This window comes from Sporothrix brasiliensis (genome assembly GCF_000820605.1).
Source record: "Sporothrix brasiliensis 5110 chromosome Unknown Cont17, whole genome shotgun sequence".
NCBI classification, from domain to species: domain Eukaryota; kingdom Fungi; phylum Ascomycota; class Sordariomycetes; order Ophiostomatales; family Ophiostomataceae; genus Sporothrix; species Sporothrix brasiliensis.
In genome coordinates, this window is record NW_024467136.1 from 3670107 (window position 1) to 3687353 (window position 17247).

At 54.7% G+C, this 17247-nt stretch overlaps 4 protein-coding genes across 4 annotated transcripts; 1 reads left to right on the plus strand and 3 right to left on the minus strand.

Annotated features, from left to right (window-relative positions):
* Positions 1-947: 947 nt before the first annotated feature.
* Positions 948-2168, minus strand: SPBR_02903 (small subunit ribosomal protein S2; the record flags this gene model as incomplete). The annotated part of the gene is made up of 2 exons (XM_040761206.1): positions 948-2077; positions 2141-2168. The coding sequence occupies 2 exons, from the start codon at positions 2166-2168 to the stop codon at positions 948-950; spliced, it is 1158 nt and encodes a 385-aa protein (XP_040621055.1).
* Positions 2169-2712: 544 nt separating this feature from the next.
* SPBR_02406 (mitochondrial ribosomal protein subunit S4) lies at positions 2713-5068 on the minus strand (the record flags this gene model as incomplete). Its single annotated transcript, XM_040760709.1, has 3 exons — positions 2713-3818; positions 3885-4761; positions 4850-5068. The coding sequence occupies 3 exons, from the start codon at positions 5066-5068 to the stop codon at positions 2713-2715; spliced, it is 2202 nt and encodes a 733-aa protein (XP_040621056.1).
* Positions 5069-9574: 4506 nt separating this feature from the next.
* On the plus strand, positions 9575-12453 carry SPBR_02307 (c2h2 transcription factor; the record flags this gene model as incomplete). The annotated part of the gene is made up of 2 exons (XM_040760610.1): positions 9575-10553; positions 10616-12453. The coding sequence occupies 2 exons, from the start codon at positions 9575-9577 to the stop codon at positions 12451-12453; spliced, it is 2817 nt and encodes a 938-aa protein (XP_040621057.1).
* A 911-nt stretch (positions 12454-13364) lies between these two features.
* SPBR_02348 (repressor protein) lies at positions 13365-16029 on the minus strand (the record flags this gene model as incomplete). The annotated part of the gene is made up of 2 exons (XM_040760651.1): positions 13365-13649; positions 13723-16029. 2 exons carry the CDS (start codon positions 16027-16029, stop codon positions 13365-13367), a joined length of 2592 nt encoding a protein of 863 aa, XP_040621058.1.
* Positions 16030-17247: the final 1218 nt, after the last annotated feature.

Genomic DNA, 17247 nt, shown 5'->3' on the forward strand with positions numbered 1-17247 from the left:
TGTGCTTCGAGAAGGGAGAAGGGCGAGAAAAGAGGACGAAATAAGGACGAGACCGAAATAAGTAGATACGGATAGACTTGGCAGGATTTCTTCGATGCCTAGCACATCAATCACGAGAACCAGCAAGCCATCACTTGCATCTTGTATCGCCAAGACATCATGTTCAAGGGCGTTCAGGTTTCACTGATACGTGTCTTCCGTATCTTTGTGTCTCCGTATAGTCGATGTGCATGTGGTGGGGGTCTTCAGTACAATTGCGCAAGAAAATTGCAAGCTGTGAGAAGAAAGGTTGAAAAGGTGCGAAGATCTTGTGAGAACGGATTTATTATGAAACGGGCGAGGCTTCGCATGAATGGTCGATCGCACACGCCAGGACCACATGCCCCCATGGCACGACCAAGAAGCAGAACAATGCACAATCGAAATAAATAACAGAAGACGAAAACAGTAGACCAGAAATACGAAGGGTCAACAAATGGCATAACTTGAACTAATATGCCCAAGCACGCAAGGAATGCCTCCCGGGACTTCCTGCTTGTTGTTTAATCTTCATTGGCGATCAATGTTTGGCTGTATCGGTTCAGCACTGCCGAGCCGACAAAAGGGAAAGGAAAATGTACCACGCAGATGGATGAGGAGAACGAAGCGCAAAAAGGAGCAACCGGTTTTTACGAATAAGAAAAATTCCTTCTTAATGAGAGACGGCAAAGGTTTTCGTCAACGACTGCCGTGCATGCAAAACTGTGAGAAAATCATATGTACTTTCACGTGTCGAGATCTGAACTGGTGTAGACCTTCATAACTGTGTGACATATAAATAGGAATAATGATACATACTTGCCCCAGCCAAACAGGTTGCCATACATTGCCAGCGTAACTCGAGCGGGAGTTGCAGCTCTGGAACTTGCCAAACCGGGACAGCTCTCGAACCACTCCCCGCATGCTCTTTAGAAGATATTTCCGCCGGACAGAGCGGTGCGCGGTGACCACTTGGCCTTCTTCTTTTCGCCAGACTCGAGGGCTTCGTTTGCCCGGTTCCGCTTATCCATGAACCGGTTAATTTCCTCCGAGTTCTCCCACGCCACAATGCCCTCTCGGGCGTCCCGCAGCCGCCGCTTCTGCCCCAGTTCGCCCGCGCGGCCCAAAACACCCGCAATCAGGGCCGCCGACCGCAGACTGTCGTCGTTGGCCGGGATCGGGTACGAAACGCGGCCTGGGTCGGCGTCCGTGTCGATCACGCCAATCGTCGGCACCGTCGCACCCGCACACTCCCGCAGCAGCACAAAGTTCTCCATCGGGTTGAGAACCACCACGAGGTCGGGAATCAGTGGCCGCCGCCGCAACAGGTGCGGCCGGAAGCCCTCGTCCGAGATATCGCGGTCCTGCTCGTCGACGATGCGCTGCTTGCTGCGGAAGAGCATCTGGTCGCGGTTCGTAATCGTGCCGCCCTGCCATCGGTCAAAGACATGGCAGCCGCCCGCCAGCTCGGCCGCGCGCACGACAATGTCGGCCTGGCCCTTGCGGGTGCCGACAAAGAGAATGATGCCGCCATGGTAGGCGACCTCCTCGACGACGCGGGCGGCGCGGCGGAGGTACAGCGCGGTCTGCTCGAGCGAGATAATGTGGATGCCGGTGCGTATGCCGTGGATGTAGCGGGAGTTGGCCGGGTTCCACAGAGATGTGTTGTGGCCGAGGTGTGTCTGGGACGCCATGAGAAGCTCGAGAGTGACGTCCTTGGGGTAGGGCGGGTTACGGATCAGTTCTTCGGGCACGTAGAGACGCTCAATCGAGGAACCGAGGCCCGCCGTTTTGCGCTTCGCCTTTCCCTTGGCGACGAACTTGGCTGCAAAATGGCTGGTCATCTCCGGGCGCAAGGCCAATGGGACGCGTTTTGCGCCATACGGTTGAGGCGCACTGTTCGGCCGTGTCGGTTGCGTACTTGTTGCGGACGCCGCCGGCGGTGTCGTCTGTGATGGTATGGATGTCGCTGTCGAGTCTGTAGAGAGGAAGGCACGGCGGCAGATCTGGCTGATCTGGCTGCTGATCGGGGCCGGCGGTGTGAGGAGCGCTCCCTGGCCTGGGAAAAGAACGTTAGTGAAAGTTTGCAACCGTCGCTGTCCCCCACCGGATGGAGACGTACTCTGCCGGAGCACGGCCCGTCCAATCATGGTTGTCGCAGTGAATGAACCAATTCAGGTGCAATTTTGGTCTGTCGCTGGGTTGAGAGTCAACGCGCAATTTGCCTCCGTCCTAGACGTCTCCTGTTGACTGTCGTGTGGCACGTTTCTGAGGCATCACGAAAATCGAAGCTCAGCCTATTTTTTCGGCGCTAAGGAATTACCAGAAGGGCCCCATATTTATTCGACTGCATTCTGTGATTGGCTAGTGTAGCTACACTCCAAAGCCTCGCCTAACAATCGTCCCCCAACTACGACCAACTTTACAGGCTTTCTTATTTCTGAGTATGTCACACAAAACATTATCGCATAGTGAGCGGCGTAGTGTTTCAAGACATCGCGTGCATTGCTGGTGGCACCCTTTTCTATGAAGAAAAAGGAATACAAAACAGAAAAGTGGAGAAGACTGAGACGACCTTTATTTGCGTAAAAAGAAAAAGGAACAATGAGAAAAGGACACATAACAACAGGAGACGGTAAGTTGACAAAAAGAAGGTTTGACAAGAAATAAAAAACCAACAAGGAAACATGCAAATCATCTCGTCAACCGTGAAATCGTAAAGACGCCCAGGATTACCACCGACAACGTCACAATGGCACCCGGCAACAGCAGGTCGTTGGGCACACCCTGGATCAGCTGCTCGTCGGTGCCGGCACCAAAACTGTTGGCCGCAAACTCGCCAAAAGCCTTGCTGGCGGCGCCAACGCTCTCCGCAGCGCTGCCAATGCTGCCCTTGCTGCGGTTGTTGTTTCGTCGGGCGCGGCGGGCCTTGGTCTTTTGTTTGCGCACGTACGCCGAGTCATCCGAGTCTTCGTCCTCGTCGTCATCCTCGTCGTCATCGTCACCCGACGAGCGGTGGATGCCGCGCCGGCTGCGCACGCCCGACGTGGCACGGTCCGAAGAGGCCGGCGTCGGAAGAGCAGGGGCGGCGGCCGCGGCAACGGGCGGCTTCGACGGGTCGTGCACAAATAGGTCGACCTTCTCCAGGTGGCCGTGGCGGGCCAACAGCACAGCCTCAACCAGGTCCTGGTCAGCCGTGATGGACACCGAATCGCCTTCGTCGTCCAGGTAGCTAATGGCAAACCCGGCGCCGGTGACCTTGCCGTCGGCTACGGCAGGGACGCCGCCAATGGTGTCGGCCTCGGCCCCCAGCTTGGACGCAACATTCTCGACAAAGACGGCAATGCCCTGGGTGGCAATCACCTGGAGGCGGTGCACACGGCCGCTCGGGGCCTTAAACTTGAAGGGGAATGGAACCTCGCTGGGCGGAAGCTCGGGTGTGATGGGCGCCACGGCCGAGTGCGGCGGAGACTCGACGCCGACATGGGAGGCAGAATCGCCCGGCGCGACGCTATCGACGCGGCCGTGGAGGATGTTGCCATGGGCGTCGCGGGACAGCTCGGGCGACATCATGCGCGACGAGGTCATGTGGGTGTGGTGGTGGCTGCCGTCGCCCGAGACCATGGACTCGGTCTCGTGGTCGAGGGAGAGCCAGAACTTGTTCCAGGCGGGGCCTTCGCTGTCGCCGCTGGACATGGTGTTGATTTGCTCAAGGGTGGCGTAGGTCAGCTTGAGGACGTCGACCATACCGACGATCTCACCGCTGTCGTTCATGACGGGGAGGTTGAGGTAGTGGCCGTCTAACGGTATGGCATGTTAGTAAAGGAAGGAAAGGGCAATGGCATATCTGGGGCAACCCAACATACCGTGCATCTTGCGCAGCGCCGCCTGGATGCTCATATCCATCGGCGCAAAGTCGGGGTGCGGCGTCATGACGCGCACAACGCTGCAGTTGGCCGGGTCCAGGCCGGGCGCAATCACGCGCAGGACGACATCCTTGCTCGTGAAAATGCCCGTGATGGCGCCCTGGTCCTGGACCAGCACGGCCGTCGTGTGGTTGTCCTTCATCAGCTGGGCGGCTTCTTTGACCGAGGTGCGCACGCTGACGGTGGTCGGCGGTAGGCCGTTGAGGACAGACTCGAGCGTGGGTCCCGACATCTTGGACCGCAGCGCCTCAACGTACTGGATGATCTGCTGCGGCTGGCTGGCGCCGAGCTCGGACTGCACACCCTCGAGGGCGTCGTAAAGCTTGCGCGACGAGGAGTACGCGCGCTCCAGCTTCTCCATGGCGTCGTAGAAGCACTTTGTGATGTCCAGAATGCCCGAAATATCCTGGTTCTCGTCCATGACGGGGAGATGGCGGAAGCCCTTGCGCACCATGAGATCGAGGGCGTCCGTGGCGCTGGTATCGGTGCGGGCACACAGGGGGTTCTTGGTCATGATCTCGGCAATGGTGGCGGTGTTGGCCTTGAGACCGGCACCGACCACACGGAACGCCAGATCCTTGGCGGTGAAGATGCCGGCAATGCGGTCGTCGTCGTCGGTAACGAGCACGCAGTCCTCACGCTTGGCGGCCATCAGCTGGGCGGCCTCGGCCACTGTGGTGGCGGGCTTGATCTGCAGAGCAGGGCTCGGCTTGAGGGCCAGGACGGTGCCTGGCGGGGCCTTCCGGGAGTGGCGGGCGCGGCCAGGCGCGCTCGGCTTCTTCTTGTTCAGATCGCTTTCGAGTTTGCGGCGGATGGCCTGGAGAGAGACGTGGGGGTTAGTGGGATGTTGACCAATGCTATGATATGCCACGACATATGTTCAGAACAAAATATAAGTTGCTCACCTCGTCCCGCTTTGACTGCTTCTGCCGACTGGCGCTGACCGACGAAGCAGCACCACCACCGCCACCGCCGGCGGCGGCACCACCATCGGAGCCGATGTGGCTGTGGTTGTCGAGTACAGGCCGCGGTATGCTCGAGTTGGCGGCCGGGCTGTTGTTGAACGGAATGGCGCCGCGGGCTTGGCCACGGTTCGGCGTGCCGCGCACAGTATTACCGGACATGGTTACCGAGGTCGTGATCGTACAAGGGTCGAGAGAGGGACGAGAGGGATGAGAGGGGGTGAAGGACGAGACAGGACGGTGTCGTATAGAGCCCCTTGTCAATAGTAGAGAGGAAGAGGTGAGCGGTAGACCAGATCACCAACACGAGAGGCGGGAAGGGGAGGGAGAACACGCAAAAGCACAGGAGCGCAGAAAGGTCGTCCGATGTCCGCTATTTCGCTCTCCTGTTTCTGTCGTTTAATTTGTGGTTTTTTTCTTCTTCCCGAACGTTGCCTTGCGTTTTCTTTGACTGGCTGCAGACTGGCGGCCCAATGAACGTCGCGGGGCAGACAGGGGAGCACACAGGCCACTGGCACGTTTCTGGTAATTGAAGGTGGGTTGATTTCCACTTGCCCTACTCCAGTAGAAATGGAACAGAGGTGGGCAGGGACTTTTCGGTTGACTGTGGCGTGGGGAGACCTGCATGTGTATTTGGCGGTGTCCCAGCGTTTGTTGTCTTGGAGATGCACGGACCAGTTGGAGGAGGGGGAAGATGGCTGCTGCTACATGTTAGGGGACCAAACACAAAATGCCAACTGACGAGCCAGGGGAAAGCGGGGCTCTGGCCGCTAAAACGAAAGGCACAAGGCTTTTAGTGCCCTGTAGCAGGGTAGCCGTACTCAGTTTGGCGTATTTCTTGGTTCGCGTTGGTGATTTTGCACTTAACGGGGCTGTTTACTTACCCCCGCAGTTCTCAACGCGTTTACTTCCTCCTTTTCGTTAACAAAGGCCATGCGATGTTACAAAGCAACAATGACGCGCAGAGCAAGACCAATCTGCATCGTGGTGTTGACATTGCAGTTTTCTTCTGCCAAAGGAGTCCTTTTCTAGTCCAATTAAGCCAACTCAGCTCTCCTCTTGTGGCCACGATCACAGTAAAGTCGAAGTAAATAAACGTTTAATCGACATAATGTTTTTGGATTGTTGACTTTAGCCTCATGGAAGTAGTGGTAAAGCAAATGAGAACTTGGAGAGGGGGGGGGGGGGGGGTTCTAGTTGGTCTTGTATTCTTTTTTCTTTCTTTCTTATTCACCTTTTTGGACAATATCCCAAAAAATAGACTCAGAGAAAGAGAGAAAAATCCAGCACGATGGACTTTGCGCACTGATGAAGAACGTCATATGTCACTACCCTGTCACAACCCCGGACGCGGGTGCCTTGCATGAACACCTAAAGTAATATCGGGGCCGGGCTATTGGGATTCGAGAGTGCACCTCGCCGTGTCGAAGTCTGATGTTCTGCTGTTTGTTTTGTTCTTGTAGCTTCGCGACGACCGTTGCAAAACAAACAATCTTCAAAGTCAACAACGGTGACATCGGCTACGTAGCAGTAAGCCATTCCCGTCTGCATACCCGAGATGTCCAAGTTGTCTCTCGATCTAGCGGCACACCTCGATGCTCCTTCTCTAGGTAGATGTCTAAGTCAACAGTTCCTTGTCTGCATTAGAGTCGGCAGTTGCACTGGGATAGTACGTAGGTCGGAGAACAAACTGCCTTCGTCCTCAATCCATTCGGGTATTACCACAGTTTTCTTCTGTGTTTTCTTTTTCTGTCTATTTACTTTCCTTTCTTTTCCCGCATCCAACGACAGTCACCGAGGACACGCCACCAGAGACATGACACATACAGCGGCCGGCCACGCGGCCTGCAACGGCGACGAGACGAAATCCCCCAAATAAATCACTCGCTCCTGTATCTTGTCCTGTCTTCTGTTGCCCCGGTTGAAGCGAGGGAAGTCGGCACATTCCTGTCGTAGCGGGCAATCGCGAGGCATGTACGACATAGGCTTGTCCGTCATGGCAATCTCATATCGCCCAATTTGGGCAAGATCTGTGCCGAGCAAGGAGCGCACCCATCCGAATGTCCGTGCTGTGTGAGACAAAAGAACAAGAAAAGTCATTATGTCCTGCTTTTGAACCGGGAATAGGAACACATGTTCCGTTTTCCTTCTTCGAGCGTGGTGGGAGAGTGGTGAAATCCCCGATACTGAGGCTTGGCAACTGTCGCCATTCCTGGTCAGTTGATCTGTGACAGGATTATATCTTACTTGACAATCCTCCTGGCTCCAACCGTCACAACTGACGAGTTTGCTAGCTCTTGATGCAGATTGCGATAATGCAGCCCACTCGTGCAGCATTGTCGGGTACACAGCGATGCTACTACCCCCCATCTCCTATGACACCATCTGACAGACTCGGTCCAAGACACACATGAGCAACCGCCTAGCAGTGTCAAATGGATTGTCGAATACCGGGGTGTCCAATGCACTTGTAGCATTGGGCGTATATTGACGTACCGGTCAAATAGTACCACCTAGCCCCAATTGCCGGCATTGTCATGAGCCTAGACCCTCTCTGTGCAGATATACGAGAAAAGGGGCACTGTTTGATGGCAATACGTCGTACGATACGAGGCAATACTTCTTCACGGGCGTAGGTACAACAAAGGCGGAAACTAGCCATGGAGACGTACGGTGAATAGAGATTTTCTCATCTACTAACTGTCTTACGGAAAGTATCAAGCAAATAGAAAAATAACCTGATATGGAAATCTTCCTTGTTGGGGGTGAGGAAACAAACTGGCCACTCTGAAAGAGTCCAGGAAGACGTCACAAAGTGAAACCATTATTCGCCGTCGCCCTGCCAAAGAAGCCTGTATCCAGTACCATCCGAGCCAATCGAGCGCGGTAAATGTGGCGCTGGAAACAAAACACAAGAAAAATAAAGCACAATAGTACTAGAAACGTTGCTGGAAGACGGACAGAGGAGCAATAAAAACAAACGACGACTGAAACGGATTGTTTTATTTCATATTGCTTTTGACGCGGATTTGAACAACGCAGGACATCTGAAATTATAATTTAGACGAGATGCAACGATGCAACAGAAGGTAATTAGACTAACGCAAGGGCGATAAAGAACAAAAAGTAAAAGAGGCAGAGGCAAGGAAATTTCCACAGAAACGAGACGCCGGGGTTTTCTGTACATGTATTTAATGGGTGCTATTTTCAGCTGTTACCGATGAGCATCCCTAGCTGTTGGCTAATTGCTTTGGTGGAGCATCGGCGCCGTCCTTCACAGACGTCGCAGGGAATCAACAGAAGCAACCATTTGACATCGAAAAGCGCACAAACATCGTTTCAACAGATCTTCAGATGTGCCTCCTTCAAAGCAAATTACAGGAATATTTCAATAAAGGCCCCGAACCCAATGCCACCAGTATCTTGTCGCCAGACGATTCTGAAACGTCGTAGTTGCGGTTTCCTGCCTCGGCCGTTCGATAAACGGCGTATTGTCGCTCCTGCCATTTTCGTATTATCATCTCGTCTGCGACCCCCTTTCCTTCCGAAGTGGCAGCCTTCCTTGTGGTGCCAGTCGAATTTGAAGAGCTGAGGGCGTGTGCAACTTCCAATTTGGAAGGCGAAAGGGGGGGGGGGGGGCCTATGTATGGAAACGACAATCAGCGAAAGTAAAGGAAAGAGCGACGGATGACAGTGGATTCGGTCGTAAAACAAGCCCAAAAAGTATGGATTAATTCGCTCCCAGCTTGGCAGGTGCCGCCCAGCCTACCGTCACTCGCGCCTGCCTGCCGTCGCATGAAAACGCCCACAAGCCCACTACGTTCACACCCTAAACGTCGGTTGCTAGGCAACGCCAGTCAACAACCAAAGTCCACGACCTCCCATCGTCAAACACACCTACATCACACGGCTCCATTATTTCCATTGTGCTCTGGCCTGGTTACTCTCGCCGGCATTCCAATAAAACTTCATACGTTTTCTCTACTCTCATCCTTTCATACTCTCTCCCTCCTCCTCATCCACCTCTTTCCCTCCCACTCTTCTCTTTCTGAAATCCAACCCAAACCAAATTGAAATCCAACAAGCATCTAGTACCTTTCTTTGCTTCTCGTCTTCTTTTTCGAAAGAGGATTAGAAAGTAAAGAAAGATCTCAAACAGACCAAACAGCTTTCTTCTTGCCAAAGGACCAAGAGAGCTTACCCAGATCCAGAGAGGACTTCGGTTCTCGCATCTCCATCTCCTTCGAACTCCTTTCAACTTCTCCCGATTTGTGCTATTGACAATCCAGTCGCCCTTGACTGAGCACAACCTCGGGATCCTCCTTTTTGCCTGGCCATCTGGCTTGCCCCCTGCGTGAGGTGAGCTCTCAGGGATCACGATTATGAGAATCAAACGCAAGCAACTAACATCGCGGACAGTTTCGGAACCTACCTGTTCGATATAGGTACGCTTAATTGCGACAACTTTTTCGACAAACGACAACGACAAAAATCGACGACGACGATAGCAACTACGACAACCGACGACAACAATTCGACAAATTTCGACAATATCGACATCGACACGAACGGCCAATTTTCACGACAATTCCGCCGATTTTTACTTTCCGAACTCAATCTCGCAGACTCTTTTGTTCTCAGCCAATATCCCACACAAGAGTTACAACCATGCTGTCCACACCCATCAACAACACACAGAGCAGCGCTCTTCAGACTCGCCAACGGCTCCACCGGAGACAAAAGTCTACCCCGGTAGCCGCGTTCGAGGCGATGAAGATGAGCGGGTCCTCTTCGCCGCCCTCCAAGCAGCAGCAAGCCGCTGCCGCCGCTGCCGCTGCCACCATGCAGCAATCTGCACAAGGACAAGCGTATCCTCAGGCTCAGTCTCAAGCACTTTCACAAGCACATCTGCAGAAGCAGCAAGTATCTCGCCAGGTTGGACACCGCCGGGGTCTGAGCCTCGATACGAGACGGCAGCAGCTGCAGCAGCGCCACCAGAGACAACAGCAGATCCAGCAATTGCAGAACCAGCAGAAGCTAGAGCAGAAGCAGCTGCAGCATCAGCATCAACAGCAGAAGCAGCAGCTCATGGCAGCAGCGGCCGCGGCGGCATCCGCAACCACTAACCAAGGACAATCCACAGCACAGCATGTTATGCAAGATACGCAGCAGCAACGCACAGTACGCCAGGGCATCGAAGCCCAACAATTTGCTAAGCGGTCCCGTGAGCAAGCAATTCTCTTCGCGCAACAGCAACAGCAGCAACAACAACAACGGCAGCACCAGCAGGACTGCGCTGATGCTTCCTTCGACTTCTACAATGGGCCCACTGCCGCCATGATGAGAAAGTCGCTCTCCGGCGGTGGCCTGCCCATGCAACAGCAAGATTTCCAGCTCTTTGCAAACTCCGGCCACCATGGTCTCCAGCCTCCCACAGCATTCATGAACTTCCAAGATGCCAGCAACACTGCAGGCTTCCCCCCGTCAGCTACCTCTCCGCAAGGTTGGGCGTCCGAAGACGATACCTCTAGCACACGCCGTTCTTCGCGGAGAGTCAGCAACGGAATCCTGGATCGGGTGTCCAAATTCGAGGGCATGGCCATGGAGATGCAAAGACCAGCTACGCCTCCCCACCAGAATGAAAATAGTGAGTTGCCATGCTTTCCCCGGAGTCACCAGTGCTGTGGCCCATTGGCTAACATCGACTAGAATATTTCCCGCCGACGCCGACGGAAACTCCCCTCGAAAGAATGGAGAAACATCAGGGCGCTCCTCGTCTCGACCGGTTCGCAGACCACTATGACGAGTCTATGGAGGAGACCCTGAAGCCACAGCGGAACCGAGGGCACCACTCGAACCGTTCGTCTGGTGTCTTTGATGACCTGCGCCAACAAGCCGAGGCCATGGCTTTGGCCACGCCGCCTCGGTCTAACATGATCCGGATGCCCATGACTCCGGCTGACTTCATGGGTATGAACATGCAGAATGGCGGCTTTGTTGCTATGCCCGTTCCGGCGGACATGCAGCACCTGTCCCCACCCCAATCCCAGCACCCAACACCTGCCACGATCCAGGGCGTGTTTGACAGCAACATCGTGGGCAACCCCGATGTCTTTGCAAAGTCCGATCTGTGGGCCACCGAGTACGACTCGCAGTCCACCGTCTCGCCGTTTGGCTCGGGCCGCCCTGCTTCGCCCTCGCAATCCGAGACCCCCGGCCCGTCCCGCCACAGAGCACCCCATAAGCGCAACGAGTCGATAGCCAGCATCGCGAGTGCCGCCAGCATTGCGAGCATCAACATCGACGAGACCCGGACAGAGACTGGTGTTACTCTTGACGACATTGCCATCTACATCGAAGGACCCAACCCTGCCGATGGCAAATGGCGGTGCCTGTACGAGAACTGCGACAAACGCTTTGGTCGCAAGGAGAACATCAAGTCCCACGTTCAGACGCATCTCAATGACCGCCAGTACCAGTGCCCGCACTGCCAGAAGTGCTTTGTTCGCCAGCATGACCTGAAACGCCACGCCAAGATTCACACTGGTGTGAAGCCATACCCATGCGAGTGCGGCAATAATTTTGCCCGCCACGACGCCCTCACGCGCCATCGTCAGCGTGGCATGTGTATTGGTGCTTTCGACGGTGCTGTTCGCAAGATTGGCAAGCGCGGTCGCCCTCGCAAGTCCCGCCCTAGTCTGGATGCGCGCCGCGACAAGTCGTCTCGCACTCGGTCCAAGAACAAGGCTTCTGGCATGGGTGGTTCGGCATCCCCTGATCGCTCGTCGCACTCTGGTTACTCTGACAACTCAGCGGGTAATTCACCTCGAAGCGATGGCTCGGACAGCCCCTTCGACGATGATCTATTTGATGGTATGGACAGCCATACTATGGATATGGGCTTTGCCTCTGGCGTCCCCTCCTTGGGATCTGTTTCGAAAAGCACAATGAACCCCAGTGCTCTCGCAGTGTCCTCGGCTCCCATGCCCGGTTCCGGCATTTCTGCACAGGAAATGGTCAACATTATGCCTGTCGTGTCGCCAGCTGAGCAAGCCGCCGCGATTGCTGCGTCGCCGTCCGCTATGAGCCACTACTCGCACGTGTCCCGCGCATCTCTTCCCGGCAGCAGCAACGACGCAGAGCCTGATGAATTCTTACCGACCAACTTACCGACTTCCCCAACCAAGAGCGTGGCTAGCCACTACTCCCACCATCCCGGAACCCCTCCTGAACTGTCAGCGTCGAGCTCGCCGCCGCAGTCTTCTGCTCGCTTCTTCGAGTTGGACCCCAACTCAAGTTGTGCAGACGAAGACGCGATTGGTCTGAGTGCTCCTTTGACAGGTAGCTGTGGTCCTCTCGAAATGGATGTGGGTAACGTCTCGACCGGCACCATCGATGAAGACATCTTGTTGATGAAGGCCTATAGCGCTGATGACGTGCTCGTTCAACTTGACGACTCCGGTCTCAGCATGCTGAACACGAGCAAATTTGATGACGAGTACGGCATGTTCACCAACAACGATGACGTCTTCTTCGGTAACAACTGAGGGGAAGTATGTTTTGTTGTCTTTGCTTTCCTTTATGCCTTGTTCTTGTGTACTATATCAGATGTCGCCTTTGGATGAGTTCACGACGACAAGGCCACGTTTCGGTTTCTGCTTTAATTTCGCCTCCTTTCTTGTTTTTCGGATTTGCGTACGACATGATCTGTAAATTAGAGGAGGCAGAGCAGAGACGATTGCTTTGGGTTGCTTTGCTTTGGGCTGCCTATTCTGTTCATATAGATATCTGGCCAGGACATTTTCCGATTTGTTATCATGTTTCTTGATTTTTTTCATGCGTTTGATTTCATCGGCGGAACGTTTTTGGGTATTCTGAATTGCGCGGGCACGGATCTGGAGTCAGTCAGGACATTAAGAGCGAAGACGGGGAGACGTCAGTATCGCGCAGGGATGGACGGGCATTATGCGTCCTCAGTCTCTCTTTAATGTTTGCTCTTTTTTGTTTCTTTTTTTTGCATGACGGCTGGCTCGATATCCACCTCGCAATAAGTCTGATTTATTTTTCGGAATACTCGCTCTGCCAGCTTCCATAGTTACCTAATCGAGCAACGTTTGGCGGGATTTGTCTGTAAAGGTAAAAATTGTAAACCGCGCCGTGAGTAGAAGGAAAGCCCCTTTGCCTCTTGAGATTTTTTGTTGGGTGTGTATTTTGCTATGCTGTCGTAAATTTAACCATAGCCGCATCTCTGGGTTCTAAATCGAACGCTGTTTGTATCTCGCTTTATATGAGGCCCCATTCGTATATTTGTCCGACCGTTTAAACCTCACCAATTTGAAATTGTCTCCAATAACTCTTCTCTTCTGAATGAGAGTTTAAGGAGAACCGAATAGAACGCACAACCCGAAAACAAACGATCTAAAACCATCCCATACTCAATCGCTAGCCCTTGCGTATTTCACGACCCATCCATCATGGTATCTACTGTGGTTGGTGCAGAGAGTGTATACGACGACGCTGACGCAGACGCCGACATGCCACGCCGCTGCTGGTCCCATGCTTGCCGGCAAACAGACCGCATCAGTCGCTTCGGCGCGGTTCGGTCCGTCATCAGCTCAAACGCTTCAATGGCCATCTCGCTGACGACCTCGAGGCCGTCCACAATGACCCACGCCGGGTTGACCGTGTCACGGAGGTTTTGTATTTGTGCCACAAGAGGCGTAATAAGTGGTTCATAAGCGAGCTAAAGGGGAGTCGGTGAGTACTAGCACAAAAAAGGAAAATAAATCCAGGAGGGGGGTGACTGCAAAACCTACCTCAACAACGACACCACCTGTCGGGCTGTTGAGCCACTGGCGCGGCATTTCGAACCCAGCTGCTGGACTTCCGTCGGTGTTGACAACCGGCACACACGAGACAATCATAGTCGGCTGTTGGAACTCGGCGGGCCAGGGGTCGGATTTCGAGGTCAGGACATGGCACAGCTTGCTGCTACCGGTACCGGATGTGCCATTCGTGGCGGCTTGTAGCGGCTGGTTCTGGCCCTGGTTCTGCGCCCAGTTGTCAAAGTGCGTGGCCACATCGACCGCGTTTTGGGGCGTCCGGTTGTAAATAAAAATATGCCGGCAGCCAAGCCGGATGAGCGCATAGATGGCGGCACGTGCCATGCCTCCTGCACCAATGACGAGGGCCGTCGTCCGGGACGGTTGTACCACGTTGCGCGGGCTCAGAGCGCGCTGGATGCACTTGTACATGGAGCTCCAGTCGGTGTTGTCGCCGTAAAACTCGTTGCATGCGCCGGCCTTGTTGCGCGCTTTGACGTGATCGATGACGGCGTCGCTGTGGCCACGCATGGGCAGAATGACGTTTACAGCGCCAATGGCGGACGCGTGCTTGCTCTCCAGCTTGAGATACGGCCGAATTGTAATCTTGAACGGCGAGGCCAGTGTTGCACCGCCGAAGGTGCTGTTGCCGCTGCTCGTCATTGACAAAAACAAGTTCTTTAGGTCATCAATCGTGCTACACTCGACAGCTTGAAACTTGTGAGACATGCTCCAGAACGAATACGCCGCAGTGTGTAGTGCCGGTGTGATGGAGTAGGCGATATGAGAGCCGATGGTGTAAAAATTGAGCGCGTCCGCTTTGCCAAGTTGAAACTGCATTAGCATGGCCGACTGGTTGGTTGCGACAGACGCCAAGTGATCGCGGCGGTTCGGCAGATTGGGATGTTTGACCGGGTTAAGAATGCGGCCCTGCAGCGGCAAGCGAACACCAAGCAAGGAGTAGTCGTACGCCACGAGTGGCGGTTTAGGATTGGGCACTGTTTGAGCAATCCGGCTCTTGAATGCGAGGGGTTCGTCCGGCGAGCCGCCGCCCGTACAGAAGCGTACAATGCGCACGACGTTACAGTTCAGACGCTTGGCCCGTTCGTAGTCCTGGACGAGGCTGAACGATGACCATTGTGGGGATGTCAGACCTGGGTACCAGAAGTTGCCGATGATGCTTGTGCGGCCCCGCCGGGCAAGAACGTGTTGTACAAGGTCGTTGTTTCGTTGAAGGTCAAGACTGAGGTACTCGACATTGAGCCGGAGGCCGAGCTCGAGCAGCTCCGTGTCTACACGGTCACGCTCCTCCGGCGGCCTGCTGCGCTCCTCGCGCGGCTTCTCTTCGACATTGTAGATGATAGGAACGGCAAGCTTACGGCGAATCAGAGCGACTTGCCGGGCAATGACACTCAGCAAATCATCTGGCCAATGGTCAATGATCAGCTCCACGCAGTCGCCGCGAGCTTCGAATTCCTCCCATTCCATATCCATGTCGAGTAGGTCGGACAGCCGGAGGCGTAGTGTGTAGGAGTAGGCGCGGAATTCGGGTGGGAGTGCATTAATCGAAAATGGGCTCTCAGCCCATTGTTTTCGCCAGGGCTGCTCCTGGAGCAAGTCGAGGAAGCGCGTGAAGTCTTCCTTGGCGTAGAATAGACGTGACGATGAACCGGCGAGCGGGCTGTTCTTGCCGCTCACAGCACCACTACCGTTGCTGTTTGGCTGATATGGGTCCCAAGGGCTGTTCGTGCCACTGGTGTTCACGGCAGATTCGCCAGATTCGCCATTGCTGCCGGTCGTCGAAGACCGGCCACGGTACGGATCGTAAAGGTTGTAGTACTCGAGGTTGGCGCATTGGCGGTGGCTCTGGTCGGCGCGAAGGAGCTGGTCTGCGTCGGCCGCGTCGAGAAACCGCAGGATCTGTTCGCGCTCCCGGTGCACGTAGATGATGGGATGTGTTTCGCCGTATGCGCGCAATGCGACTTGCGCGTCCTTGGCCAGACTGCTCATACCACACTCGATGATGCATCGTCGGGGGTTGGCGTCGAGCATCTGCCGGAACACCTCTGCATTGCGCTGCGCAAAGGCCTCGCCGCCGTGGCGGGCCAGAAAATGGCCGCGCGAGACACCCGTGACCTGCTCAAAGTAGTGGTCCTCGGTGATGAGCCGTCGCCGCAGGTGCATGGCCCCGATGAAGCCAAGCGTCCGCTTACCAGCACCGCGGCAGCCGACCAGCACAATAGTGGCATCCGGATCGAAAAGCCGCTTATTGGGCGGCGGGGTCGAAAGAGGCACCGCCATGTGGTGGTGAGATGCCTGCGACGTCGCAGAGAACAAATTAAACCTAAAAGTCTCGACAAGTTGGAGCTTGACGCTTGGTATGGAGCCGATATAGGCGGATGGTATATGCCGCCGGCTTTGGCAATCACCACGCTGCCGACAAGAGCTGCCGGTCGGTCGCAGTATGATCACCAGTCGTCTCCAATACCCCCGGGGTGCCTATGCAGCAAGCGACATGAAGTGAGCCAGTTGCTGGGGTTGTGTTGTTCTCAAACAGCTCTTGTGGTCGCCTGCGAGCACACTGGTTTGTGGGGTTGGACGGGGTTCGCGCTGTTAGCTTCCACCGCGTGTTGCGCCTGGATTTCTCAGTGGGAACGAGCGTCGGTATGGTCGGACTTGTTGGTTATGTGTTGTCTTCTTTGTCGCAAGGTTTGTTGATTTTCGTCGACGTGCGTCGACTTGCGTCGAGCTTCTCTCGCCTTCCGTCTCCAGCGTACAAATTGATGGAATGGCACGCGTGTATGTCTTGTGTCGCTGGTGGGTTTTGCGGGGGTGTGCCGTGGCCACAGATTCGCGCAAGCTCGGAGTTGTCTTGGTTGGCATAAGGGTATTGTTTGTGTCCAGGTCCAAAAGCAAAACGCCTTCGAATTTGAGAGATGTCCAGAAAACTGTTTCAAAAATGACAACGAATGCTAGAGTGTAAAGAGGGGAGGCACGACTGGGAGTTTGTCAAAGGCCTTTTTGGGGAGGTACGGAGGGATACAAAAGACCAGTGCCGGCAGGAAGGTCCTTGCGGAATATCTGAAATGCCTTCGGCAGGTGTGATTTTGGTGAATATAGGCAAGACCGCGCACGGCAGTGAGAATGACAGCGCCAACTGCGGCCGTGGTGGAGCAAAACTGGAGCTGGCCGGCTTAACAAATCCCCCATAGCCGCCGCTTCTGCGCACTAATACGCTGGAGTCGCCCCTTCCAAGAGCAGTAATTACGCAGCAGTTTGGACTACATGATAGAAGGCAGCCTCGATGGTGAGGAGCCAATTAGCGGATTGAATCGACCGGTGGAGTAGAGGAGCAGCAAAGAGGAGCGCAAGACCACAGCTGTCAAGAAAGGAAAGTGCAACCAAAAGGAAAGTGCAAACAAGTGAGAGAAAGTGCAGTTGGAAAGAACGAGCTTGTGGAGAAGGCCAGGCACAAGCCAGGAAAGCGCTAGCGACAGACCGTTAGCCCAGCTGCCCAGC